Source organism: Pipistrellus kuhlii, unplaced genomic scaffold, assembly GCF_014108245.1.
Source record: "Pipistrellus kuhlii isolate mPipKuh1 unplaced genomic scaffold, mPipKuh1.p scaffold_m20_p_7, whole genome shotgun sequence".
Taxonomy (NCBI): domain Eukaryota; kingdom Metazoa; phylum Chordata; class Mammalia; order Chiroptera; family Vespertilionidae; genus Pipistrellus; species Pipistrellus kuhlii.
The window spans coordinates 9527149-9554701 of NW_023425573.1; the positions used below are offsets into that span (position 1 = coordinate 9527149).

The 27553-nt window shown below is 40.9% G+C and overlaps 1 protein-coding gene across 1 annotated transcript; it reads right to left on the minus strand.

The window, feature by feature from the left end:
• Positions 1–561: 561 nt before the first annotated feature.
• On the minus strand, positions 562–27553 carry CD28 (CD28 molecule). Its single transcript, XM_036422055.2, has 4 exons — positions 27166–27553; positions 7914–8270; positions 6946–7070; positions 562–1424 (listed from the first exon to the last, which is right to left on the minus strand). Exons 1-4 carry the CDS (start codon positions 27218–27220, stop codon positions 1296–1298), a joined length of 666 nt encoding a protein of 221 aa, XP_036277948.1. The 5' UTR covers positions 27221–27553; the 3' UTR covers positions 562–1295.

Here is a 27553-nt window from a genome sequence, read left to right on the forward strand (position 1 = left end):
GCCGCCTGCCATCTTCTGGAAAATCGTCACCGGTATATTCCTCAGCACATGACAAGAATTAAGTCATTCCTTTCTATTCTCCTTCCCCGCACCCCAATGAAGGCTAACATCCCTTTTTCACAGTATCATCACTTCCCTATGGATGTGCATTCAACATTCCACTTCAGATCTCCATGCAGACAATAAAGAGACCAGCTAGGCAAACCTGGAATATATGGAACAGAAAAGTCCCTATAGAAGTTGACTGGAATATTAATAATATTTAAATAATTTTAGCATCAAGTGGCCTTATTTCCAAATATATTCTTCCTTGGTATGGGAAGACTACTTTATTTTTTTTTTTAATCATACTGTGAAAATTACATTGAATTTCCATCATAGGGAATAAGGAAAGCAAGTCAGTTTAACTTGCATTGCTTTGAAGATATTCCATTGGTCAAAATGACTAAATATGACCAGAAATCATCAAAGATAATGACTACATATTTCTAAACTAAAAGGAAAACAACATTAAATAAGAGCTCAGTGGTTCATTTCATGAGTGAAAGACAGTGTTTTCACGTTTTAAAAAGGTCTCTCTCCCCTCCCCTCCTACTCTAACCTATCCCCACCCTGAACCCCCATTTAACAAAAAAGGAATGATTTTTTAACCTTTCTTCTCCATCTAAAAAGTTTTAAGCCCACCAGTGTGGCTCAGTGATTGACCCTCGACCTATGAACCAGAGGTCACAGTTCAATTCCCAGTCAGGGCAACATGCTCAGGTTGCAGGCTCGATACCCAGTAGGGGGCATGCAGGAGGCAGCCAAACAATGATTCTCTCTCATCATTGATATTTCTATCTCTTTCTCCTTCTCCCTTCCTCTCTCTAAAATCAATAAAAACATATTGAAAAAATAAAGTAAAAAGTCCTTCAATATCACACTTTACTTGACCACCACAATGCAGAGGGGTAAGAAAGGAGTAAAACTGTAAGCAGACCTTAAGGCTAACAGAATTCACTCACTTTTTATTTTCTGCCCTAGCCTCTCAATCAAGTCAATAAATATATAGCAAGTTTGCAATTTGGTTGTGGCACTACAAGACTTAGTCTGCCATAGTAATATTCTTTAGCTTCATTTCGGCTTCTCAAAAATAATGTTATTTGGTCAAGTCAGTCAAGAAAATGTGTCACTTTGTAGCCCAACAGGGGCCTGAGGTGGCCGGCTGAAGATGAGGCGGTCCTTTCCTATCCAGAGCAGTGGTGTGGAGCAGGTGAAGAGGTGTCAGCCGGCTGGCTTCTGGATAGGGGTCCATGTCAGGAGCGATAGGCTGCAAAGTCTCTCGATGGAGCATAGGGATGGTAGTGCCTGCGAGTAGGCCCCAGCCTCCGAGGGGTCATGTTCAAGTAGTCACTCTGAAGGACCCTGTTCCTCTTACTCTTCATCTGCAGAAAAAAGAGGTGTCATTGTGAAGGGCCAGATACATGGAGAGAGATGTCATTTCTAAGACTTTGGAGGCAACTTCTCAGACCATGAACTGTCACATGAAGCCTAACACCAGAATTCATTAAGCACTTTGAACTTAAATCTTGACTAATCAACCTTAACTACTTTGGACTCTTCTAAATTAACTTGAAAAATCCGAATCAGAGAAGGTATTTTAGAGAAATGTTACTCTCAAAGAAGTCATTTAACCTGAATTTCAAAAGCATATCTCATTTACATATCTGCTGTTGATATAAAATATTCTTGAAGGTCCTTCCTCTTTTGCAAAGGTCAAGCATCCCCTCTGCAATCTTCTTATATTAGTCATTTGCTTAACAATCTTTGTGTGTGTGTGTTTTTCATAATTAACCCGAGAGGACCATCAGCATTTCAGAGATTGGAGTAATCATAAAACTCATAGAATCATAAATTCATAGCAATGGATTCCAAATGGGAAGATAGATCTAGGCAACTAGTTATATTCCTGTTTCATTACATGTATTTACATTTCCTGGCCCTCAGGCTCAGCTCCCTCTAGAAGAATTTTTACGAGGGGTGAGAAAAGTAAGATAATACTTCATTAACCTGGAGCAAGAGATATTCTTCCGTGAATTTTAGCAAAGTTTGGATTAAGGAGTATCTTCTTTGGATCAATAGAATGGTAAAATTTATATATTTGGGGGGGGGGAGACCCTTAAAATTCTAAAATTAGAAAGTCATCTAGATTTCTGGATTTAGAATTCTCTATTATGGAAAAAAATGCCTATTTCCTGGCACATAGGCCTAATGCATAAGTAGAAATGTTGGACATGAAAGATATGAACTCTTGCTTAAATGAGTAAGCAAATGACTTCAGCTCTGGCCTTATTTCCTTGCACTTCTACCTGGGTGTTTCACACCTTCCTTGTCAAAGGGGCATGAATAAGTGTTAATGAAAGGCTGAAAAAACACTGACCTTCACATTACTAAATATGAGTAAATGTTTTCAGACCTCATTTTCTTGAACTCTCAGCAGCATTCTTTATTATTGATTATTCTCTCCTTTTTGAATCACTCTTCCACTTTGCCGTCTATGAGATGGAACCATCCAGGTTTTCATCCTGCCTCCCTGACTGTGCTTTCTGGCCTCTGCAAGCTCATCCTTTTGTATCTAGCCATTCAGTATTAGAGTTCCGCACAGCTTTGTTCTAGGGCCTAGGCTTTCTCTTCGTAACTCCATCCTCACCCTAGGCAATCTCATCAACATTCACAACTTCAATTATCATCTACTCACCCGAATTTATATCTCTAGACTAGACTTCAAAATCATTTTAAACTCAACACATCTAAAACAAAACTAAAGAGCCCTAGCCAGTTTGGCTCAGTGGATAAAGCATTGGCCTGCAGACTGAAGGGTCCCACATTTGATTCCAGTCAAGGGCATGTACTTCAGTTGCAGGTGCCCCAGCCCCAATCAAGGTGCTTGCAGGAGGCAACCAATCAATGTGTTTCTCTCATGTCATTGTTCTTTCTGTCTCTCTGTCTCCCTTACACTCTCTCTAAAAGTCAGTGGAAAATATTCTCAGCTGAAGATTAAACAAACAACAACAATAAAAATCCCTCAAAATCTTCCCCTAAAGTCAGGTCCTCTTTCAGGATTTCTCATCTTAGTGAGTGACACTACGTATATAGAGTTGCCCAAGCCAAACCTTCTTGCCTTGTCAACTCCAGCTCCTTATCCTCTGTCCTAGAGGACATTTGATAATGTCTGAAGACATTTTGGGTTGTCACACCTGGGAAGAATGCTAATGGCATCTAGAGTGGGTAAAGGCCAAAGATGCTGCTAAATAGTCTACATTGCACAGGGCAGCCCCCCAATAACAAAGAATCATTCAGCCCAAAATGTCAATAGCGCCAAGACTGAGACGTTCTAATCTAGAATCTGGTCATGAAATGAAAATGGAATGAAAAGGAAGCAATAGATACAACACATATCATCAAATTAGCATGAGTATCGTGAGACTGCTTGACTCCTTCTTGTTCATACCCAAGATGACAGATGACTTGAGCCTGGGTGACTAGAAGGATGGTGTTCCATCCATAGGCATTAGGCAAGGCAGTAGGAAAAATATCTTTGAAAGAAGTTATACATTCTGCTTTAGTCATTTGGGACTTGAGATGATGGATGAGTTATTTAGCTGGAACTACGAAGAGGATAGTGTTAAACACACATGATTGGAGGATTCATTCAGAGAGAGGTAGTCATGGAAACCAAGTGCATCAGGGAAGCTGCACTTCAAACATCTTGATTCTACATCCTTTCTATAAAAGAAAGGCAGGAGTTTTCTTGAGCACAGGGTTACAGCAGGACAGGAATCAGGACCTGAAAATGTCTGCTCCCAAGTCAATGTGGAAAGCTGCTGATTATACCCTGGGAAGCATTTTAGTGCTTATTCCAACCTTGAAGACTCCCCTTGCCCGATTCCCAAATGATAGTCTTTGTCCCCAGATACCCCTCAAAAAAACTACAACTGGTAGAGAAGGCCCAACAATGAAGATGTCTTGGTTCTGGGTTCTCCAGGTTGCACACAAAGTCTATGAAAGATCTGCTGCGATAACTCCCATGCCTACTCTCACAGTTATCAGATGGTGGGTTTAGTCATTATCACCCTAATTTTAAACAACAGTAGGATGGAAATGACACATGCATGACTGGAAACACTATCCAGAACCCACAGTGTCCGTGTGCATCTAGCATGTGCATAGATGTTTGCAGAGTACTCACCTGATGTATCTGTGTGACTAGGTCACCTCTCTGATCCTTCACCATTAAATGTCTGCTAATGATATCGTACATGATTTCAGAACCCACTTCCCTTGCCCTTCCCTACCCTGCAGCCCTTACCCATTTGTTTCCTAGGAGCAGTCGCATGACACAAGGTAATTCAGTAAATGAAGGACTGAGTGATTGTAGCAGGTGCTGATCTGTGGCAGCCTGGCCAAGGGGAACTCTTTATTTATTCAAATGTCAGCAATAGGTCAAGAACTGAGATAGAATCTGCAGCTGCTCCCCAAAACCCACTCAGCTTAGAACTGCCTACAGTAGCACGTCACAAGCCCTCAGGAAGTTCCGGAAAACAGCAATTTATACCAAGGTACAGTGCAGAGCAGCCAGAAATGGGATCCTAAAAAAGGACCCAGGAAATGGCTAAACTCTAAGGATCCCTAATGGCCTGGCTGCCTAGCTCAGCAAGGTCTAGTTGCTTAAATAGTAACAGCTGCAAGAAAAGATGAGCCCAGGGTGAAAATGTTGAATTATACTATGAAATATAGATATATGTTATGGGGTAACCAAATTGACTATAAGAGGCCACAGATGATAAGATATACAAAGCACTTTAATTTCCCAGTTCATAGGGATCCTGTGAGACAGAATAAGTAAAAAAAATAATTTTTTTAAGACAAAGCAAGATGAATCACGCTGGATATTAGTTGTACTGCCAAAGAAAAACCATAGTGCCTATGTTGTTTCCAAACTGAAAGTAAACTGTTAAAACTCCTTGAAAATGAGAAGCTAATTTGTCCCTTTGGTTGTTTTGAGCCACTTAGCAAGTTAGTGCCTGATTATAGTAACTGATATTCTAATGCATATTAACAATAAATTTTAAATGCTCATCAGTACCCTTCTGGCCATATAAAGTTAAAGCAGTTCCTAAAACTACTTCCTGCCAAGTCAGTGAATTACATTGTCTAAGGTCAGCATATTATAGGGGAGCACTTGCCCTGGAAAGGTACCCAAAAAGCCACTACACCTGACTTTTAAATTAAGACATTGACATTCCCTATGGGATCAGGAAAAACACACACACACACACACACACACACACACACCAAGAATTAAGAGTCTAAATTCTAAAATCATTAGCAAACACCACAGTGGTTCAAAGCTGGAAGGGACCTTAAATGAAGACACAAGGATCCAGAAAGATAAGGGACTGAGCTAACATCAAAGGAAGAACGTAGGCGATATTTCACTGCATAAAAAGCCCCCATCAGGCTCAGGCAACTTGAAGAAGGCAAGACTGGCAGGCAAATTCTCAAGATGATATCTAGTATAAAGGATTTCCAGGAACAAGCAGCCATTTTATTCCCTCCCCTGAAGAAGGTAGAGATTGGGCAATAGGCAGCATGAACAGTGTTCAGAATACCCCAAGGATCTTCTAAAATGGGAGAAGTATGTGGGGAACAATCAGGAGGGAAACTTTGGGAACAGGCCAACAAGAGAGTGACAGCAGCCCAAATTGTGTCTATCATTGGTGTGATGGTGAACCCATGGCTGCCCAACCTCACCCAGCACCAAGACTGTATGTAATAAGTATGATGGCTACCCATGGCATGGCTACCAGAAATCTCTTCCCTATGTCTGCTTTAGCTAAATGGAGTATGCCTTGAAGATGGGTGTTATACTTCAGACCTGTTTATTTGAGTCTTTAGTTTGGCTTCAAAGGAGGTTATGAGGTTAAGCATCACTAAGTATTAAATGTGCTTAATCCTAGGTAGATGGCAAATATAAAGAGAAATAGTCCTTTATCCAAGAGGTGCATACTTTTCTTGTTGAAAGAGTGAACGACTCATACATGGATATAACTTTCAGAAAACATTTCAAAGACAAAATGAAATCAATACATGATTATTCTATATAAGAATAATGTGTATATAAGAACAGGAAGTCCCCAAATGGGAAAAGATCCTTGATAAGGAGGTTCCCTTCTTAATAGTAGATATGATCATTAGGATACTTAGTGGATGCTTGATATCATGATATCCTCAAACCTCAGCAAAAAATTCAATGCTGAAGTAGGTTAAAAAAATGCACCACATTTAGGCATGAAGTTTGCAAATTTGTTAAGCTCCAATTCAGTGATGAGAGCTCAGAAAAGTCTAATTCTCATTATAGTTTCATAATGACAGTACCATAGTTGGTCTCACAAAATTTAACTGCCTCTGAGGAGATAAAAATATGAGTCAGAAGAACAGACTTAGTTTCTTTGCTAAGTTTGAATGCATCATTTCAATAGCCAAATTTCTCATGATTTTTCACCCTGAGCCAAAGTTCTTCATTGACTTCGGTTGTCTAGATTCCCAAGTTGCTTAGATTTTTTTATACATATGTACATTAAAACTATTTTATATGTCATAATGATACTGCAAATGGGGAGGAAAAAAAAAAGTAATGGCTCTTAGTACCCCACCCTTATTTAACCATTTAGCTTTTTATTCTGTTTGAACCAGTGCCTTCTGGAAAATAGAATGCCTGTCAAATTTTTATCTCAGAATAAGTTGGACAGGCTAAAAGAGAACCTACTTCAATCCAGCAAGGGAAAAGGAACTAATAAATATCACATGTTAAACAGAAAATACACTACATAGGCAAAATTCTTAAATCTGATCAGATCACATGTGGCAGAAAAGTTTGCATGAAAGCAGTGCTGCTTCTCTTACCCAGTAAGTAAAAAGAGCCACTGTTACTAGCAAGCTATACAAAGCCAAGACTCCAACAGCAACCACCAGTGCCCAAAATGGCTTAGAAGACTCAGGAGTTGGGTGAGCTGGACAATGATGATTCTCTGAAAAATAGAATAGAGTGCATTAAATGACATGGGAGCAACGCTTGAATACATTTTTTCCCTTCTGAACATTATGGAAGAACTAGAGGCCCGGTGCACGAAATTCATGGGTGGGGGTGGAGGGGTGTTCCCTCAGCCCAGCTTGCACCCTCTCCAATCTGGGACCCCTCAAGGGATATTCGACTACCCATTTAGGCCCAATTCCAGTAGGCCTATACTTACTACATACAAACTTGGTGCTGAGTGGGGTTGGGCAGCCATAGCCATGGGTTCTCAATCATACCTACTGGGATTGGGACTAAATAGTCAGTAGGATATCCCTCTCACGATACAGGACTGCTGGCTCCCAACCACTCACCTGCCTGCCTGCCTGCCTGATTACCCCTTACTGCTTTTTCCTGCCAGCCTGATCACCCCCTAACCATTCCCCTGCTAGCCTGATCAACGCCTAACTGCTCACCTGCCGGCCCGATTGCCCCTAACTGTCCTCCCCTGTAGGCCTGGTTGCCCCTAACTATCCTTCCTTGCCAGTCTGATTGCCTGTAACTGCCCTCTCCTGCTGACAATCTTGTGTCCACATGGGGGCAGCCATCCTTGACTACATGGGGGTGGCCATCTTGTGAGTGTTGGAGAGATGGTCAATTTTCATATTACCCCTTTAATATATAGGATTATTATATAGGATGTGAGAGGGACCAAAACAGGCAAAATATCACAAGCTTAGAATGTGCAGACATCCTCTTTGGGATTTATCCAATCCCACTACTCATCAGGACCTAGTTTTCAAGGCTACAGTTGAAAACCATTTCTTCAAAGTGGTACATTTGTAGAGTGGCATGTTACCTTTCACATGGATAATGGTTCCATTGCTCTTCTCATTATCTATGTATGGAGGAGGATACATGACTTCTATTTTGCAGAAGTAAATGTCTGTTTGGTTAACAAACAAGTTCCAGAGGTGGAATGTCACTGTTTCGTTGCCCAATTTCCCATCACAGTGGAATCCTGGTTTTGGGCGAAACTTAAGCTGATGGGAGTAGTTGCCATTCACAACACAGACTTCCACAGCACTATCTGCTCCCTTATAAAGAGATGCTCGGAATTCCTTTGAAAAGAGGTTGTAGGTATACTTGCAGCTAAGGTTGACAGCATTGTTGTACACCACAAGCATGGGTGATTGCTTCACCAAAATCTTGTTTTCTGGAGGAGGAAAAATCACTTGTTTAGAACAGGGTATATAGACTTTTTTTCTGAAATCAAAGTAAAACAATTAACAAAATAAACAGATCTCCTACATGCATCTTGGGAAAGTGTCACACTCTTAGCTAGACAAAACATATTAAGCAAACTACTGGAGCATATACAATAGATGCTATGGAGTACAGTAACATTGTTTTTCTTCCCTTCCTCTCCTTTCAATCCCTCCTTCTCTCTGTGGGTTCCAGGCAGTGTTTCCCAAACTTTTGACATATGTGTACCCCTTCTATAATTTTCATAACGCTGAGTACCCCTCGTACTCATGAGAATGTAGAATTAGGCTCAGCTAAGCGAGGTGCAGTGCATATCCCCACCAAACTCCGGTGCAACACGTACCCCCACCAAACTCTTCCCGTACCCCTGGGGGTACACGTACCACACTTTGGGAAACACTGATCTAAGGTTTCTCTCCAGCCTTACTCAGTTTCCCCGACCAAGTCCTCCTTTTTAAAATTTTCTGCAAAGGAATCCTAGTCTCATCTTTTTTTCTTATATCAGCTCTCAAAGTTAAATCAGGAAGAATTTGAATGCTCATTATAACAGCATCCAAATATTAGTAACAGAAACACAATTCCTGGAGGGCTCAGTAAACAGAAATATAAATGCCTAACCCAAACTTTCTGTAAAAGAGGGAGATGCTGGCATTGCTTGCTGGCGTTGATTCTTCCCATCAGAACCTGCCCAATGATTTCTTCTAAGTACACAAAGAAAAAGGCCAAGCAAAACAAAACCACAGAAAAAAACAAGTTGGATTTTTCCTATCAAGACAGCTTGAACTTTTTTATTCTTTTTTTTAAATTTAATAAATCTTTATTATTCTGATTGTTACAATTGTTCCTCTTTTTTCCCCTCCATCCAGTTCCCACCCCTCCTTCTGCCCTTACCCGCCCCCCCACTGTCCTCATCCATAGGTATACAATTTTTGTCCAGTATCTTCCAGAACCCCCCACACCCCTTTCCCCCTGAGAATTGTCAGTCCACTCCCTTTCTATGCCCCTGATTCTATTAAATTCACCAATTTATTCTGTTCATCAGATTTTTTATTCATTTGATTTTTAGATTCACTTGTTGATAGATATGTATTTGTTGTTCATAACTTTTATCTTTACCTTTTTCTTCTTCCTCCTCTTCTTAAAGAATACCTTTCAGCGTTTCATATATTATAATACTGGTTTGGTGGTGATGAACTCCTTTAGTTTTTTCTTATCTTTAAAGCTCTTTATCTGACCTTCAATTCTGAATGATAGCTGGGTAAAGTAATCTTGGTTGTAGGTTCTTGCAGTTAATCACTTTGAATATTTCTTGCCACTCCCAACTGGCCTGCATAGTTTCTGTTGAGAAATCAGCTGACACCCCCATAATTCTGATGTTGGTATGCTTGAAGTTGTCCCAGAGGTTCCTTATACTATCTTCATATTTTTGGATTCTTTTTGCTTTTTGCTTTTCCGGTTGAGTGTTTTTTGCTTCTTTGTGTTTCAAATATTTGACTTGATTCTTGCAATCTTTTAGTCTGCTGTTAGATCTCTGTATAATATTTTTTTATTTCAGTCAGTGTATGCTTAATTTATAGTTGGTCCTTTTTCATATCCTCGAGGGTCTCGCTAAATTTATCAGCCTTTTCTAGAAAATTCTTGAAAAACCTTATAACTGTGGTTTTGAACTCTATATCCAGTAGTTTGCTTCCCTCTATTTCTTTAATTTGTGATATATTTCTTTGTCTCCGCATTTTGGCTGCTTCCATGAGTTGACAGAGTGACTTGTGTGCTAGGTGTCCTATAGGGCCTAGTGGCTCAGCTTCCCCAGTTACCTGAGGTGAACACTCTTGGTGTGCCCATTTGTGGGTTGTGTGCACAGTCTTGTTGTAGGTAAGCCTTGACTGTTGTTGGTATCACTGGGAGGACTTGACTCCAGGCCAATTGGCTGTGAGGATCAGCTGTGCCTATGCAGGGAAAACTTCTGTGCTGGAGACACCCTTATGAGACAAGACTTGCAAAAGCCTCTGTGCTCAGCTTGGATGGGGCTGAGTCTAAGGGCAGAGCAGCATTGGTTTCCCATCAGGCCTGCCCTAATAGGCCTTTGTGTCTCAGTGTTCCATGGTAATCACTGCAAGTACCTCTGAGAGAAAGCCGTCCTCGAGTTCCACCCGCTGCCAGACAGTCCAGTTTCTCTCCAAATGAGTCTGGGTCCCCAGAGTCTCGCCCGGAACTGGAGTTCAGTGCAGTCAGGAGCTCTTGTCTCCCTCCCCCTTGAGAAAGCCAGCCACACTCTCAGTTGCCAGTCCTCTCTGTGTGTGCACCTCAGTACCTCTGCCTCCTGCAGCTCCTCTAAGTCTCAGTCTGCTTTTCTCTTTCATTCTAGTTGTAGAATTTCCACTCAGCCAGTCTTCCTGTGGTTCTGGATAATGTCTGTTTTATCCTTTAGTTGTAGTTTTGAAATTGTTGTGCGAGGCAGCAGTTTAGGTGTTCACCTATGCTGCCATCTTGGTTTCAGTCCTGATTCTTTGCATGTTTACTTTCTAATGCTCTTAGAGAGTATTTGTTGAATGAATAATAAATAAAGCTAAACTTATTGTTGAGACACACATTTTGAATAAGGATTTAATGAGATGGCTGTTAGGCTTAGCTGTGGATAATGATACAGCAAGATCACCATCACTTATTGGTTATTTAATGAGATCCTATTATTTTCACAGCAATATATAAAGAAGTGTAACATGTGATCCTTGCTCTCAAAAGGCTTGAAAACTAGGGGTCTCAAGGAAATATAAATTATAAGCTGAATGAATTGAAGCACATAAAATAAGCTATTCAAATTATAGAACTTGCTGTATTTTGAAAGTATAAAATAAACATAAATGAAAACTGATGGTAAATTGAGCACATTCATTTACCCTAAGAGATATCATTATCTGTAATTTAAAAACTAGCAAACACATAAGCTGGAATTAAATAATTTTGTGGCACTATCATTAATGAGTACTTAGAATTAAAGTGGTCTCATTGTCATTATATTAATGGCCATTATCTTAGCATAGCTTGTAGAAATATAGTTAATTTACAAAAAAAAATATTTGAAAGCTATTAATTCCTGCAACTTTTCAGTTCAATTTTACAGACATGATACTTTCAACTAAGCAAGATTCTCAGAGAGTTGTAGTTTAACTGATCTAGGTAATATATAAAGTGGAAAATAACATTCTAGTATTTTCAAAATGGTGTTTAAAAATATTCAGTTGATCCTGGAACAATATGGGTATAAACTACACAGGTCCACTTACATGCTGTTTATATGCTGATTTTTAGATAAATACTGTAAATGTATTTTCCCTTCCTTATGGAATCTTAAGGGTTCTCTATATACAATTTCATGTCATCTTTCCAATTTGGATACCTTTTATTCTTCTTATCTGATTGCTGGCCTCTACATAAGCTTGGGAGTTTCCCCTTCTCTTGAATTGTTTGGAATAGTCTGAAAAATATAGATGTTAGTTCCTTGAATGTTTGGTAAAATGCATCTGTGAAATCATCCAGTCCAGGACTTATGTGTGTTGGGAGATTTTTGATGACTGCTTCAATTTCATTAGTTGTAATTTTTCTATTCAGATTTTCTGATTCCTTCTGATTCAGCTTTAGAAGATTGTGTGTGTGTGTGTGTGTGTGTGTGTGTGTGTGTGTGTGTGTGTGTTTGATGAATTTAACCATTTCATCTAGATTGTCAAATTTGTTGACATATAGTTGTAATATTTTCTTAGAATTCTTTGTATTACTTTGATGTCAGTTGTTACTTCTCTATCATTTCTTATTTTATTTATTTGGGTCCTCTGTCTTTTTTTCTTGATGAGTCATGTTAGAAGTGTTCAATCTTTTTTAGCTTTTCAAAGAACCAGCTCTGATTCCATTGATTTTTTGTTTCTTTCTTCTTTTTTTCCCCCTCTATTTTATTTATTTCTGCTCTGGTCTTTATTATTCCCTTTCTTCTACTCACTTTGGGCTTTGTTTATTGCTCATTTTTCTAGTTCCTTTAAATTAAAGTTAAATTGTTTATATGATATTTTTCTTGTTTCTTGAGGTAGGCCTATAATGCTATGAATTTCCCTCTTAGGACTGCTTTTGCTATGTCACAATGATTTTGGGATTCTTGTATTCTCATTTGTTTCAAGGTATCTTTTGGTATCTTCCTTGATATCATTATTAATCCATTCATTGTTTAGTAATATGTTATTTAGCCTCCATTTTTTGCTCCTCTGATTGTGTATTTTCAGCTAGCTTGTTATCCATATTACTGATTCGATCCCCTGCTTGATCCAACCTACTGTTTATTCCATCTAGTATGTTCTTCATTTACACCTTGCATTCTTCATTTCTGGCTGATTCTCTCTCTCTCTCTCTCTCTCTCTCTCTCTCTCTCTCTCTCTCTCTCTCTCTCTCTCTCTCTCTCTTGTTTCTCTGTCCTTTTTATGCTTTCTCTCTCATTTTGAAAGTGCTCAGTAAGTTTCTTCAGCATCCTCATAGCCATTTTTTTTTAACTCTATGTCTAATAAATTGCTTGTTCATTTCGTTTAGCCCTTTTTCTGAACATTCCTATCATTCTTTCATTTGGGGCATATTTCTTTGTCTCCCCATTTTGGTTTTCCCTCTTGTGAGTCTACTTAGGTCAGACCTACTAGGTTAAAAGAGAAACATTGTCAACCCATCTATTATATTTGCTTATGGTATCAAAAAAAAACGCCTTGACTGACGTTTCTATAACTGAATTGACAAGTTGTTTTGATGATGAATTTAGTGCTTTGCTTTTCAAAGTCTTTCCTTCAGCTAAACCAGCTAAAGGTGTGGAGACAGGAAGCAATAACCTCAAACCTCTTTCCCTCACAACTCCTCCTTGACAACAGACAACATGAGAGTAGATTGGAGGTAAGAAGGTACTTATCTGCTACTTATGAGCAAGGCATTGAGAGCTAAAAGATTTCTCACAGATAATCTGTGAATCTTGTGCTATCATTGACTTCTGGAAAATTGTAAGTTGCTTGTGCTTCCATGAGAATGGAGTGAAAGAGAAAGCTTGATTACAACAAAAATCTTCCTCTTCTATCTATTGTAAATAGGTCAATTACTATATTAATAACCAAATCAGCTCTCTGCACAGGTGGAGTAGATAACCAACCATCTGTAAGGTGTTACTCCAAGTACTAGAGAAAGAACCTTGACCCTGAAAGTATCTACATGTTGACTTAAGTAATCATAGCCCTAGACAGTTTGGCTCAGTGGATAGAACATCAGCCCTCAGACTAAAGAGTCCTGGGATAAATTCCGGACAAGGGCATATACCTCGATTGCATATTCAATTCCTGGCCCTGGTCAGGGTGTGTGCAGGAGACAACCAATCGATATGTCTCTCTCACATCAATGTTTCTCTCTCTCTGTGTGTTTCTCCCCTTCCCTTCCACCTCTCTAAAAGTCAATGGGAGAATATCTAGAGAATTACAAAAAAACACACACAAAAAAAAAGTAATTAAATAAGGCTATAAAGCATTTTCTCCTATTTTATCTCATATGAACTCCATATTAACATGTGAAGTAAATAGACAAGGTATTCATCTTTATGATCATTTTATATGTGGAAAAACCAGGCAGTGGAGTCAATGACTTGCCCAATGTTATAGAACAAGTAAGTGACCCTTAAGACTTGGCTCATGCCTCATGCCTCCTAATCTATTGTTATTTTCTCTCTGCCAGGTTGCATCAAAACTTCAACACAATTTCAGTGATTGATTTTAGATCCTGTAAAAGTTGGGCTTGATATAATTGTATGGTACAGTATATCTAAATTGAGAGCTAGGAAGAAGAATACTATTGAGTGGGGGAGTAAATGGAGTGGGGGAAAACAGGACCAAGAAAAATTCCACTTACTCCATCATTTTGCTGGAGTCCTATCCTACCAAAAGTACTCAGCTGTCGGAAAGCTGGAGATAATCTATACTAATCCCTGTTTTCTAGGAAAGGCAACGGAAAACAAATTAAGTAAATAACTCTCTAAGCAAGATCACACAAATGGAGGAAAGGCTAAGGTTTTATTTTTTTGTTTGTTTATAAATGATTCTATGGGCAATGTTTTGAAACGTGAATGAATAGAAAGCAAACTTTGTGAATTCAGCAAAACTGACTTAATTCCATGGTCCTATTTAGAAAAAATATATGTCTCCAAACAGTTTGTGCCTCTAATGCACATTCAGAAAACATTTTGCTTACCATTGCAAAGATTTCCTGAAGGGCATAGATGGATCCCAGATAAGTCCTACCGATAATATGGTCACATGAAATGCCTCTTGTAAATTATTTCAGATCTACAAGCAATAATTATACCATGGCAGCTCTTCCATTTCAGCTTGCCCAAGTGTACAAAAGGGTTTGAACATGAACATTTGTCAATAATAAAGACCCTTTTCAGTCTAAACCTCATTTGAGGAAATCCTTAAATTCAGTCTTTGTGAATTGCATTTGCTTGTCATGTTTAATTTACCATATTTCATATTTCCTTTTCTTTATCATAGTACCATAGAGAAATACAATACCACATGGAGGCTGATAAACCAGAGAGTAGAGTAGGCAGCACTCAGTACTTAAATCTGTATTGGGAAGTTAAAGACACAATAGAATATATATAGTAGATATTTAGCAAACAATCTTACTTCCCTTCAGAACCTCTTAAGAACTTTTGTGGGTTTCATTTCAGCACATCCCAGAGTTTCTTTTGCAGTTTAAAAATTAGGTTGGAAAATCCTATTCACTTTTATTCCATTTTTAAGTTCTGATTGTACAGAATTCAATATGTTAGGCAGAAACCAAAGAAAATGAAAGCTTTCTATTTTCAGCTATTTTGCCCTATGATATTTGTGATTATTTTGTGAAGGTAACACTGGTTTCCCTAGCAGAGAATGACACCTCCCACCTGACCACAGAGCTGGTAAAGTTACCATAACTTCTCTCAGAGTATATTTCCTGCTCAGACGCAGGATACCCTTCAACATGTGACCATCTGACCCCTTTCTCCTTCTCAGTCCTATCTTCCATTAATTCTTAAGAGAGAAAAAATTATCAAAACAATAAGTACTTTCCGAAAATAAATTTTGATGTGTCAGAAAATTGTTCTTTGGCATTCTAACTTCTACTGTGACAAAGTCATGCATTCATTCAGCAAATAAGTAATGGGACCTAATGTTCTAGGTTCTTGGGAGATGGGAAGATGTAAAACACAAAGCCTTTTCCTTCTGGGAGAAATTCTAAGGCAGGGGCACGATTAGCTATACTCCAAAGCCATGTCTGGTGCATGAGCCCCATAGAGATTCACTGACAGTCACACGTAAGAGGCCTTGTTGCCAGATGACCTGAGTCTGGAGGCTTTTGAGCAGGCTGGGCTTTAGCTGGATATGAGGTCTGGGGCAAATCTAGACAGGCTAAAATGAAGGAGAGAACTTTGAGTGTAAGGGTTTACTGGAGACTATCAGAGTATCCCATTTACTTAACAAGGAAGTAAGTGAGGATGGGCGCGCCTTTAATGTCAATGTGTATTTTACTAGAAAAGCAATAGGAGACATTAAAGATATCTGAGTTCAGAACAGAGTGGTAAATGCTCCTTTGGGATGTTAGCACATTTGTGCAGAATGTAATGATTTGGAGCAAGGCTAGAGTGGAGGCGGAGACTCACTGGAGGCTGTTGTAATAGTATTGATGTGCACTCATGGGGTCTGAACTGCGGGTAGCAGCTGCGATAGTAAGGATGGACAAGTCATTGGTGCTCAGTTATGATTGGTGATGGTGAACAGGAATCAAAAATTATTTTATAGCTTTCTACATAAATGTCATGATGGCAATTCAGCTAACAGATAAAAAAGAAACCTCACAGGTATCAAAGGACTTCCTATATTAATATATTATTTTCTAAATGTATATTTTAAACCAGTAACCAAATTTGGGAAATATATTTTTCTCTTAAGTCACCATCATTCTGACCCCTCACTTAAAATAACTCTAAAAAAGATGAGAATACATTGATCCTCTCTGTCTCATTCTCCTTAAATCTTCTATTTAAAAAAAAACAACAAAAAAAACCCTGCTCCGAACCACCTTGGCAGATACAAAATCTTCTAGAAGTTTGAAAATAATTGATGTGTTGAAACAACATTACATAACAAAATGGGGGAGAGAGTGCAAAGACAATATGTCCCTTAAACTCTTGCAGTCATTTCAAAGCATATTAGTATCTCAGATCCAGGTTTGCAATCTCTCCAGGAGATTTCAGAAATGGCTGGCTTGCAATTCTTTGTATTTCTCTATCAGATCGTGCGTAAGAGCATCTACAAAGTGGGAGGGTGGTTGCGTTGCCTTGATAGAGCTGATAAAAGCCAGAGTTTTTATTCCACTAAAGCAGCATTTTTAAGCCAGAAATATACCTGCGATGTCTTCAAGTCCAACCCCTTCATATATCAGATGAGAAAACAAAGGCCTAGAAAAGCTGTGCCACAGTGTGACAGACTTAAAACTCCTAGTCACATCCTCCTACCTTGAAAGATCAGTAGCTTTGGCTTTTGAGCTTGAAAAGAAGAAGGAGGAGGAAGAGAAGGGGGTGGGGGAAGCGGAGGGGGAGGAAAGGAAGAAGAAGAAGGAGGAGGAGGAGGAGGAGGAGGAGGAGGAGGAGGAGGAGGAGGAGGAGAAGAGGAGGAAGAAGAAGAAGAAGAAGAAGAAGAAGAAGAAGAAGAAGAAGAAGAAGAAGAAGAAGAAGAAGAAGAAGAAGAAGAAGAAGAAGAAGAAGAAGAAGGGAGAAAAAAAAGAAAAGAAAAGAAAAGAAGAGAATAGAAGAGAAAAGAAAAGAAAAAGAAAAGAAAAGAAAAGAATAATGGCCTTTCCAAAGCCAAGGGCAAGCAGCTACATCTTTGTTACAAAAAACAAAACAAAAATCAAACAAACATGGAGATGCTGAGAGTAACTTTCCTGACTAGACAAGAGATCCCTGTCCCTGATGGTAGGCAGGGTTGGGCTGAACCTTGTGTGTTAGCCCCCAAAGGAGCCTCATAGTTGAAAGAAACAGTCTCCTCATGTGTGCCCACTCTCAACCACACTTTATGGGATAGAGTCTGTGGCTCAGAAATGGAACCCTCCTGGACCCCCATTCCTAAAGCTGTTCTTAAACTATGTACCCTGGCTATTGGTAGTGCTCAATATCAAGGGAAGTCATCAGGTCACATGGAAGTTGCAAACACAGCCACAGTGACATTCTGACACTTCACCGCATGTCAAGTATCCCTCAGCAATGAAAAGCACAGCTTGTTATCTTCTCAGCAAGAAACAAAAAGCTCAAGTCAAACACCCACCTAAGTTCTTAGCAAGAAAGTCTATGTCATTGTTAAAATGTAAGACATGTCAATAATTCAGATTCTTATGTGAATGAGTGGATGATGAATAGGAGTTACTGCAGTAATCAATACATTACACTGTGGATTGTGAGGCAACAAAGTGTGGAAAGGGGCTCGGCATTAGATCAGAGGTCAGAGTGAACAGAGAATGGGTAACTCTGATGTTAATCAGGAACCATTAACCTGGTTGCCTTGGCAGTCAGAGTCCCCAAGATAACGAAGATGATGACGCACAAAAAGGATGAGAGTAATGATGATGCAGAGATAAAGTTGGAGCTCAAAGTTAAGTAAGAAATTATCCACCATGGTACAGGCTCTCTTCTAGCAATGAAAACATAAACACAGCTAAACTACATGGTGACACACACAGACTAAATTAAAATGCCTATGAAATTAGGATTGAAGTCTTGAGTCTCTTTTTCACATCCTATAAAGGAGTGACTGAGTAGCAGTTTATCCCATACAGCACATCTCTCTTCTATAGTCATCAAAATGAGAGTAACAGGCAACAAGTTAGACACCTACTTTCCACTTCTCAGTTGGGCCTAGACTACCTTCTCTCCAGCTTTAGAAACCAAGGCTCATGCAATGATTCTCAGACTGAAAGCTTGGGTACATTTTTTTTTTATGACAACACCATGTCATTGGCCAAAGGAGTCAAAGAAATCAGCATAAAAGAGACATATACTGTCAGGTGTGAACAGGAACGCCAGGGCAGGCCAGGGGTGGGGCTGACAAATGGCTATGATGGCCACAGCAGCAAGTGGCAGCAGCCAGGGGACAGCAGTGGGCCTGGACATTTATCAATGGAAGCATGAGGACCCAGCTAACAAATTTTGGGAGATTCTAGAGACAATATGAATTGGTGTGCTTGGTGCAGGTCTGGCTGGGCAAAGCACTACAAGAAAGTATGTTCATGCCAATGCACCTACCAATAAAATGCTGACTAGGCTATGGTGCAGCTTCTTTATTTCCAGGAAGGTGTCTTTAGGAAATGTGTCACCAGCCCAGCCTTCACCAAAATCCTGGCATATATTTTATGGATTTCAAAGCTGGAGGCACCTTGTGTCACATTCTTGTGGCTGTTTATACATCTACACTAATAAAAGAGATATATGCAAATTGACCATCACTTTGCAACACCCACCAGCCAATCGGGAGTGAGTATGCAAATTAATCTGACAAATATGACGATGGCCTTGCCCCCCAGCCACTCCAGGCCTCTGGGCAATACATTCCAGGTAGAGTAGACAGGCAGGGTGAGACTCCTGCTGTGAGGGGGAGAGGGGGGTAGAAGGAGCTACAGGAGCAGCACTCCAGCTGGAGCAAAGACTGAAGGCAGTGGCCAGAGCAAAGGTCTTGGGTGCTGGGGGCAAACCGGTGCCAGCAGCCAGGGGAAGGAAGGCCTATTGTACAAATCTTTGTGCAATGTGCCTCTAGTATAAAAATGAACAGGAATAGTGGAGGTTTGATCTACAGAATCCATCCCAAATGGATCATAACCTTGAGATGTTTATGAACATCTGGCTCAGTGGATATGCATCAGCCTGAAGACTAAAGGGTGCCAGGTTTGATTCCTGCCAAGGGCACATGCCGGGTTGTAGTCTCGATCATCCCAAGTAGGGGTTGTAGGTTCTAGGTTGTAGGCTCTCTCATTTCCTCTCTGAAATCAATTTATATATATATATATATATATATATATATATATATATATATATATATATATATATATAATTTTTTTTTTTTTTTTTTTTTTTAAGACATTGGGCCAAAACCAGTTTGGCTCAGTGGTAGAACATCGGTCTGCGGACTGAAAGGTCCCAGGTTCGATTCTGGTCAGGGGCATGTACGTTGGTTGCGGGCACATCCCCAGTAGGGGGTGTGCAAGAGGCAGCTGTCGATGTTTCTGTCTCGTCGACGTTTCTAGCTCTCTATCTCTCTCCCTTCCTCTCTGTAAAAAATCAATAAAAAAATATATAAAAAAATAAAAATAAATTTAAAAAAAGACATTGGTACACAGCAATTGTCTGACCAGACCCAATATCTACATAATTCCAGACGTTGATCTGAAGTTGGCTAACAAATTGAAAGATATCATCAAATGACATCAGGTGACATTTACTGATGAGAAGTCAAAAGCTTCCCACCACATTTATCCGTATCCTTCCTCACAAGAAGATGAAGAGTGATTGAGACCCATGAATAGAAAAGACAAGCTGGTGTTAGTACATTAGGGGTTTTATCCAGACAGCTATGACACTTGGGTCCATAATGATGTTAATGTGGAAAGTGAAGATCTACTAATTCCAAGAAATCCATGGGAAGTTCATGCAAAATGGATTTAAGACACTAATGTTTTTTTCAATGAATGCTATGAATGAGGAGGATTATGAGGTGGACAGAACACAATTTGCTGAGTTTTTTACAGCAAATTTCAATGAAGAGTGAAGAGCCAGCCTGAAGTCCAGAGAAAAGGGATGGAAGGACTTATATAGCCCTAGCTAGTTTGGTTCAGTGGATAGAGGGTCAGCCTGCAGACTGAAAAGTCCCAGGTTCGATTCCGGTCAAAGATATATGCCTGGGATTGCAGGCTCAATCCCCAGTGGAGGATGTGCATGAGGCAGCCAATCAATGATTCTCTCTCATCATTGATGATTCTATCTCTCCCACTTCCTTCCTCTCTGAAATCAATAAAATTAAAAAAAAAGAAAAGAAAAGAAAGGCCTTAGTTAATGCTCTGAAAAGGCAACATTCACCTTCCTCTCCACCTCCCACACCCACAGACTCACAGAAGAAAAGTGGAAAGAAAGAACAACTAATCTTTATGGGGAAATGCAGATATCAAAAAGAGGAAGATAGCCAAAACCGGTTTGGCTCAATGGATAGAGCATCGGCTTGGGAACTGAAAGGTCCTGGGTTCGATTCAGGTCAAGGGCATGTACCTTGGTTGTGGGCATATCCCAGTAGGGGGTGTGCAAGAGGCAGCTGATCGATGACTCTCTCTCATCGATGTTTCTAACTCTCTATCCTCTCCCTTCCTCTCTGTACAAAAATCAATAAAAATATATTTTAAAAAAGAAGAGGAAGATAAGCAAGAAAATCTTACCAAGGATATGGAAGACCCAATACCTATACCCAACATAGAAGAAGTGGTACTTCCAAAAAAAAACAAATATAAGTCCAAAGAAAGATAGTGAAAATACACCTATGAAAGAGGCACTTAGCTGATCTGGATGAACAGAATGAAGAAACAGTCACAACAAGAGAAAAGGAAGATGAAGACCCCTTCAAAGGTGATCAGAGTCATGCAGTTGACCTTGGTAAAGATAATGAGACATAGAAGACCAATCACATTATTATTCCCACCTATGGTCATGGTTTGGTTATAACTACATTCACATGATTGAACAACATGCTCTTCCTGAGTTTTTCATTGGAAAAAAAACATAAATCCAAGACTCCAGAGATATACTTGGCATATCCAAATTTTATGATTGACACATAATTGCCTAAAACTTGACTGGAGATGTGTGTGCTGTGATGAGGGTTCATGCCTTTCTAGAGCAGTGGGGGGTTTGTTAACCACCCAGTGGATCCAGAAAGTCAGCCCATGGTAATGGGACGTCCTTCCTACTCCTCCCTTCAGCACATTGACTGATACACCCTCTGGGCTTGTGCCTCTACGTCTACAATCACCTCAGGTCCTGAGAAGGACAAGGAAAAACCAGCTGATTTGCAGAACTGTGGCCTCCCTACTGACATTTACTCATGCTGGAAGTGAGTGGACTGAGCAGGAGACTGACTACCCCTGGAGGCCCTGGACATGTACAAGGGTGGTTGGAACAGTGGCAGAACATGCTGAATGCATCCTTCACTTTTTGAGGCTTTCCACTGAGGGCCCATCCCTTGAGGATTCAGATGCTTCCCCTGGGCCCCTGGCCTACCAGCCTGTCCCCCTTCGTCAGTCGGGAAACCCAGTCATGAGCACTGCTGCCCTTCTGATATCCAGGATAGACCCTCTGTGTGGTATCTCCTGCAACAAAAACATCTTTACAGGAGTTTCTGTGGCTCGGGGACAAGGTACCCCAGGAATTGGCTGACGCGCATATCAAGAAAGTACAAGAAGTAGCTGGATCCCACCTACGGCCTGGAGGGCAGCTGCATCTCAGGCCTGGGCCTGAGGAGCCAGAAGGACTTGAAGGAGCTGAAGAGGGGGAAATGGAAACAGATCCTGATGGTGGGCAGCCTGGAAAGGCAGAAACAAAGGGGGAAATGAAACGGATGAAGCTGACAGAGCACAAGACTGAGACAATGAAAAATACCAAGAGGATAGTGAAGTTAGCCAGGCAGAGGCAACCAAATCCCAGGAAAAGGAGTCCCGAGAACAAGGAACTCAGTGACACTTGTCAAGAAAGAGGAAGGGTTATTGGGAACAACAGAGCAGAGCGGAACCTTTCTGAAGGAAACATAGCCGCAGCCGCAGCTACTGCATCTGCTCTTGCCTCAGCTGCCACAAAGCCACACACCTGGCTGCCCTTGAAGAGAAAGACCAAGGCCGCTCTCCTGGTTGAGACACGGGTGACGAAGCTGGAGATCACACTTCGGGGCCGGAAAGGACCGTGGACAGAAGGAGGCTTAGAGCAGCGGCAGCACCTGCTTGCCGAACGCCAGGACTTGCACGTGGAGCAGCTGAAAGCAGCGTGGGCAGAACCCTCCACAGGGACAGTAGCACTCCAGGGGGGCTGGCCCGGCCCCCCCGGCACCTGGGCATGATGCCTCGCCAGCAGTGCCCCTCCTCCCCACCCCTGCTACCCTCTGATGCAGCAGAGGATGCTGCCGCCCCACCTGCCCCAGCCACGTCACACCAGGCCCAGGTTCCATGATGCCTGGGCAGCCCATGCCAAGCTGCACGATACCCATCATTGCAGCTAGCTTGCACACCTGCCCTCGGGGAGTGGCCTATCTGTATGCTGCCCATGTGGGGAAACATCCTGGGACCGACCCGGGTAACCCTCATAGCACCTCGGGGCTTGTATCCCCCTTCTCCAGGCCCACCCACTGCCCCCCACGCGAGCCTGGAAGATGCCAGCGCCACCAGTGGAGGTTGGGATGGCAAGACTTAGGTCCCTCAGCTTCCTTGGGTCTCTTTCAGGACTTTCTTCTCACAGCCCCAAGCAGGAGTTGCATCTCCCGCTCTCCCCATTTCTCAGGCCCCATTCTCCATGCTCTGACACCCCGGTGTTAGGTCCTCAGCCAACACCCAGGGGAAGCCTGGGTGACAGGGTGCCCTGCTCCTCCTCAAAGTAACCTGTCTTCCCTGTCCGGTGTGGGCATTCTGTCTCTACTACCTGTGCTCTCCTGCAGTGCTTTGCTTTGTCTTATGCCTCTGTAAATAATGTCTTATACTCACTCTCTCTCTCTCTCTCTCTCTCTCTCTCTCTCTCTCTCTCTCTCTCTCTCTCTCGTCATTGCTTTAAAGAAAAGCATCCGAAATTAATAGGAACCAAACCATGGTGATGGGAAGGGAGGGTAGCCAGCGAGGGACAAACCTTCAGTCAGAATAAGCGACCTTATTTCTAGTTTTCTGAGTTAAGAATGGTGCAGGTGGTGAAATTTCGTGAGGCTTTTGCCACACACAGATCCACCAAAATTCAAAACAATGGGGGAAGGGGACTCCATTGATTTTTCTTCCTGGTGAGGTCCACACCCCGTTAGTGCCCGGAGGAGGAAGCACAGGCTGAGCACAGATAGCTCCCTCCCAGGCCCACAGACTCTGCTCTCTCTGCAGGTGGTCTGTTGGGTCAGGGTAGGCATTTCTGTGTTTCTGAAGGCAGTGTGAGCTTTGAGGCCTGGCATGTGCGGGGGCATTCCATAGTCCCTGGGATCAGCCAGGAACGTGTTAGAGGCCAAAGGCCATGGCCCCCCAGTGAATCTACTACAGTATTCACTGCTTGTACACATTCTTTTTCTCCCTCTTAAAAAAAAAAAAATGGGTAGCTAGAGCTTGAACATTTTAGCTCATAGACCTTGGTCAGGAGGGCTGGAGTGCTCCCCACGCTACCTACCTCTTGGAGTGGCCAGGTGATTGGAGCTTCGTGTGCATTGCATGCAGGAAATACTGGGGGGAGGACAGTCACACATGATAAAAGCTGAATAATAGTCATATGGAACTTATCCACTCGTGATCATAGGATCAAGACCTCAAGAAGAAGGACAGTCTAGTTCTCCTTCCTACCCAGAGTAAAGGTTTGAATGTGAGAGCTTCAAAGTTAGGATCACAGATTCATTTCTATTTCTAGTCTGTCTGTGAAAATGACTCATTCTATTTCCTGACATTGGTATATTGATATTAATTTCACAGTCCTTGCCGTAAAAGACCTTTCTGGATAGCTGCCTTTGAAAAACATAAAAAGTAGTACCTCGTTGTAGGGAATGGTGGCAGAGCAAAAGATAACTCTTAAGCAAGGTCTACACTTTTGAAATGTCCATCACATTTACTTGAAATGACAAAAACACCCGGTCACTTTCTGAACAGTCAGGAACACTGGCTACAGTGTATTGAATCTTAGGTAGATGGAGCCATTTGCTGGGTACGTTGCCTTTTTGATGTTCCTCTTTTTACCATACTTTCCCACGTCTGGCCTCAGAGCAGCAGCGCTTTTTTTTCAGGAGAGGTGGATTACTCCCTTTTGCGTGCAGCTATCTCAGAGGGGCCATTTGCTGAACTAAAAATAAAGTTTTTAAGTAGCTTGCTTTGCTGATCATTGAAATGATTAGATACCATCTTTCTGCCTTCCTGGCTCTCTCAGAAAAAGACATGCTGAGGGAAATGCAGCAGCGCTGGAGAAGCCAATCCTGTTCAAAATGGCTCATTTTGCAAAGATTAAATGAAAATAAATGCTCTCGTGGACAAAAAAATAAAAAATAAATTAAAAAAAAGAAGTGGTGTCGTCCTGATTTTGTCTTCAGTGTGGATAACTAGCTTGCCGAGAAATAGCCAATATCGGCTGCACACCTACAAACAATATGCACACTCTCCATCGGCAATCCCAAGCGAGGCTCCTTTCCAGGGCCTGCTGTCCTGAGCTGGACTCACATTCCGAGGCCCAGCGAAATTCTCTGCTATGGATCTCAACGGCACAACTACCCAAATCTGATAGAAAACATGCAACTTGAGCAAAGGAATTGTCTAAGTGAAGGCTGCCTCACACTTTCTAGGTCATATTTCTTTAATTTAGCCATAAAGATCTTTTCTAGAGTATCAGTAAAATCATAAAGAATCGGGGTAGGTTTAACCTTCCTAGAATAAGTGTTTTAAACTATGCTGTGAGCCAATGCATTAGGATTATTAGATTCATGGGGGCGGGGGAAGAGGGGTTGGGGGAGGAGAGAACCGTTCTTCTCTTTTTTTAAACACATACACACTTTCAACACTGACATACCAGTAGTCTCTCACAATCCTAAGAAGGACAATTACACTTTGACCAGAGAATTGTATTGCTATTTCCTCTTACAGGGTAAGTACAGAGAAGCAGAGAGCACACTGATTAAAATGGGTTATACATTTGTGCGTGTTGTCATTGTGTTTTCTCATCAGTTTTTCCATTGGAAGAGGCATTTCAGAAGTGCCCTCTGTCCTCCAAACCCTTTCCTACTTCATTGGCTGACCACTCAGCATCAAACCTGAAAAGTTATTAGGAGGTTGATTTGGTATTTGAAAAGCAGATGTATTTTAAAGTTGAAGAAACAAAGGTTTTTGCGTGTGTGTGCTCTCTAACTGCTTTTTTAGCTACTCCCTTTTAACAGATGTTCTAAAAAGCTTTGAATCATGCAAAAAATGCCTTCCAAGGACAGTGAATGAACTGATGGCAGATGGCTGTCCACAAGGCACATCAGCAAAGTACTTTGTGTACAATCACAAATTTTAGTTTTTCTGCCTGAATGAGGTTTCTCCTTCTTTTCTGCCAATTCTTTGCTGTCTAATAAACTAAGGAATTTTAAATGTTATTTTTAAATAAATTTTAAAGATCCCTTAAAAATAGAGTTTAAAGACCTTTTTAAAAATAAATGTAAAAATACCTTTTAAATGAATTTAGTAGCTCTAAATGCTTGGTCCTAGACACTGAGGCAAAACCTGTCTCATCACCAGCTGTGTTTCATTATATGAACACCTTTTATAAATACACACAATTTGTAAATGTTCTCGCTGGCATCAGACAATGAAACAGATGGGCAATTATGTAACTATTGTACTTATGCAGGTGGGAAAAGTATACCCTTTGGAGCACGTGCACATGATATTTAAGAACAACAAATAGTTCTCACATCAAAATAAATGCAATAGAAAATTGAAGGTATTGGTTTTTCAATGTATCTTCAAGGGAAAGAAGTAACTATATTTAAACATCCCATCAACCCCTATCAGTCCAATTTTTGAGCCAAGCAGAACCCTTTTCCAAGTCTAAGACCAAGCTGAACAAACACCTCTCACCCTAGCCCACCAAAGCAACAAGTTCCTTCTGTTTGGAATTGGGATTTTTTTCTAAAGATGACTGAACCTTGGATGTGTCTGCAGCTATGAAATTATAAACCACATCATGTTAGGTGGGATAGCACAAAGGTCCAGAACATAGATAGTCTAGCATCAAACCCTGGTTCCTACAACTAGTACCTGTATACCCTTGGGCAAATTAGCATTCCTACCCCTCCATCTCTTCATCTGAAATGGGGTTTGTAATAGTGTTAGGTGTACTCATCCTCCTCATCATCACCATTGAGACCCTAAGGGTTTTTAATCTAGGGAAATGGATTTCAGCCAATTGTAAAAACCAAACAAAACAAAATAAACTAATTTATTAGCATCTGTATTGTGCCAGTTTATGTAATGACTCCAGATTCATTTTGGCACTCGTGCAATTCTGGTAGACACAGTAATTACAAGTAACACTTAACTTGCCAGCCAAGCACTAACTACACTGAGCATTTTACATGGATTATTTCATTTTATCCTCACAATGACCTTGGGGTGAATTTATTATCATCACCATTCCACACATAAGGAAATTGAGGCTTAGAGAGTTTAAACACTAGCCTCAGCTTAGCTAGTGAACAATGGGTTTGTGACATGAATGCAAGCAGTCCAATTCCAGAGCATTCAGAACCAAACTGCTATTAGTAGTTTTCTTAAATTGAAAAAAAAAACACCATATATATACATACATATGTATGTATATATATATATGACATTTTCAACTAATAGCTAAATAAATTTTATTTCATTCCAAAAAAAGATGCTCATTAAAATATCATAATGTAGTCTGAGAATCAGTGAGTTTCTAAAAAGCAGATTGCCATTTCATAGCAAAACTATACTTCAAATACCCAAATTTCACGGTTAAAACGCAGAGAAGGAAAGAAATCAAAATCATTTACCTGTTACTAGAATTGACGGGAAGAAGCTGAGAGCCAGAAGCAGCCTGAGGATCATGGTGCTAACAGGTCAGAGAGGCAGCCCCTCCTCCGGAGGAGCCCCAAGTGTGAGGTGGGCTGAGGGCACACTCGCTAGGGCCTGCGCGTCACCGTCATCCAAGGCCACCGCCAACTTCACTTCTCTCGGGGCACATGATCAAACCACATGTCCTCAAACCTCAAGGCACCGCTTCACACAGGATATTGCATTGTTTTGATGACTGTAGACTTTTCTTTTAAAGGCGTCCTTTTCTTGTCACTGAAAAAGATTGCCAGTCACTCTATGATGGGCTCATGAGAATGATTCTTGATGGTCCGGGGTCACAGCTGGGGAAACCTGGTGCGTGGAATC

Bases quoted from the DNA above. Each gene is read 5' to 3' on its own strand.
- CD28 (XM_036422055.2), bottom strand. From the start codon at position 27,220: ATGATCCTCAGGCTGCTTCTGGCTCTCAGCTTCTTCCCGTCAATTCTA. The intron at 8,271-27,165 runs GTAAATGATTTT...TTCCTCCTCCAG, and splicing joins CCCGTCAATTCTAGTAACAG to AAAACAAGATTTTGGTGAAG. The intron at 7,071-7,913 runs GTAACATGCCAC...TCTATTTTTCAG, and splicing joins AACCATTATCCATGTGAAAG to AGAATCATCATTGTCCAGCT.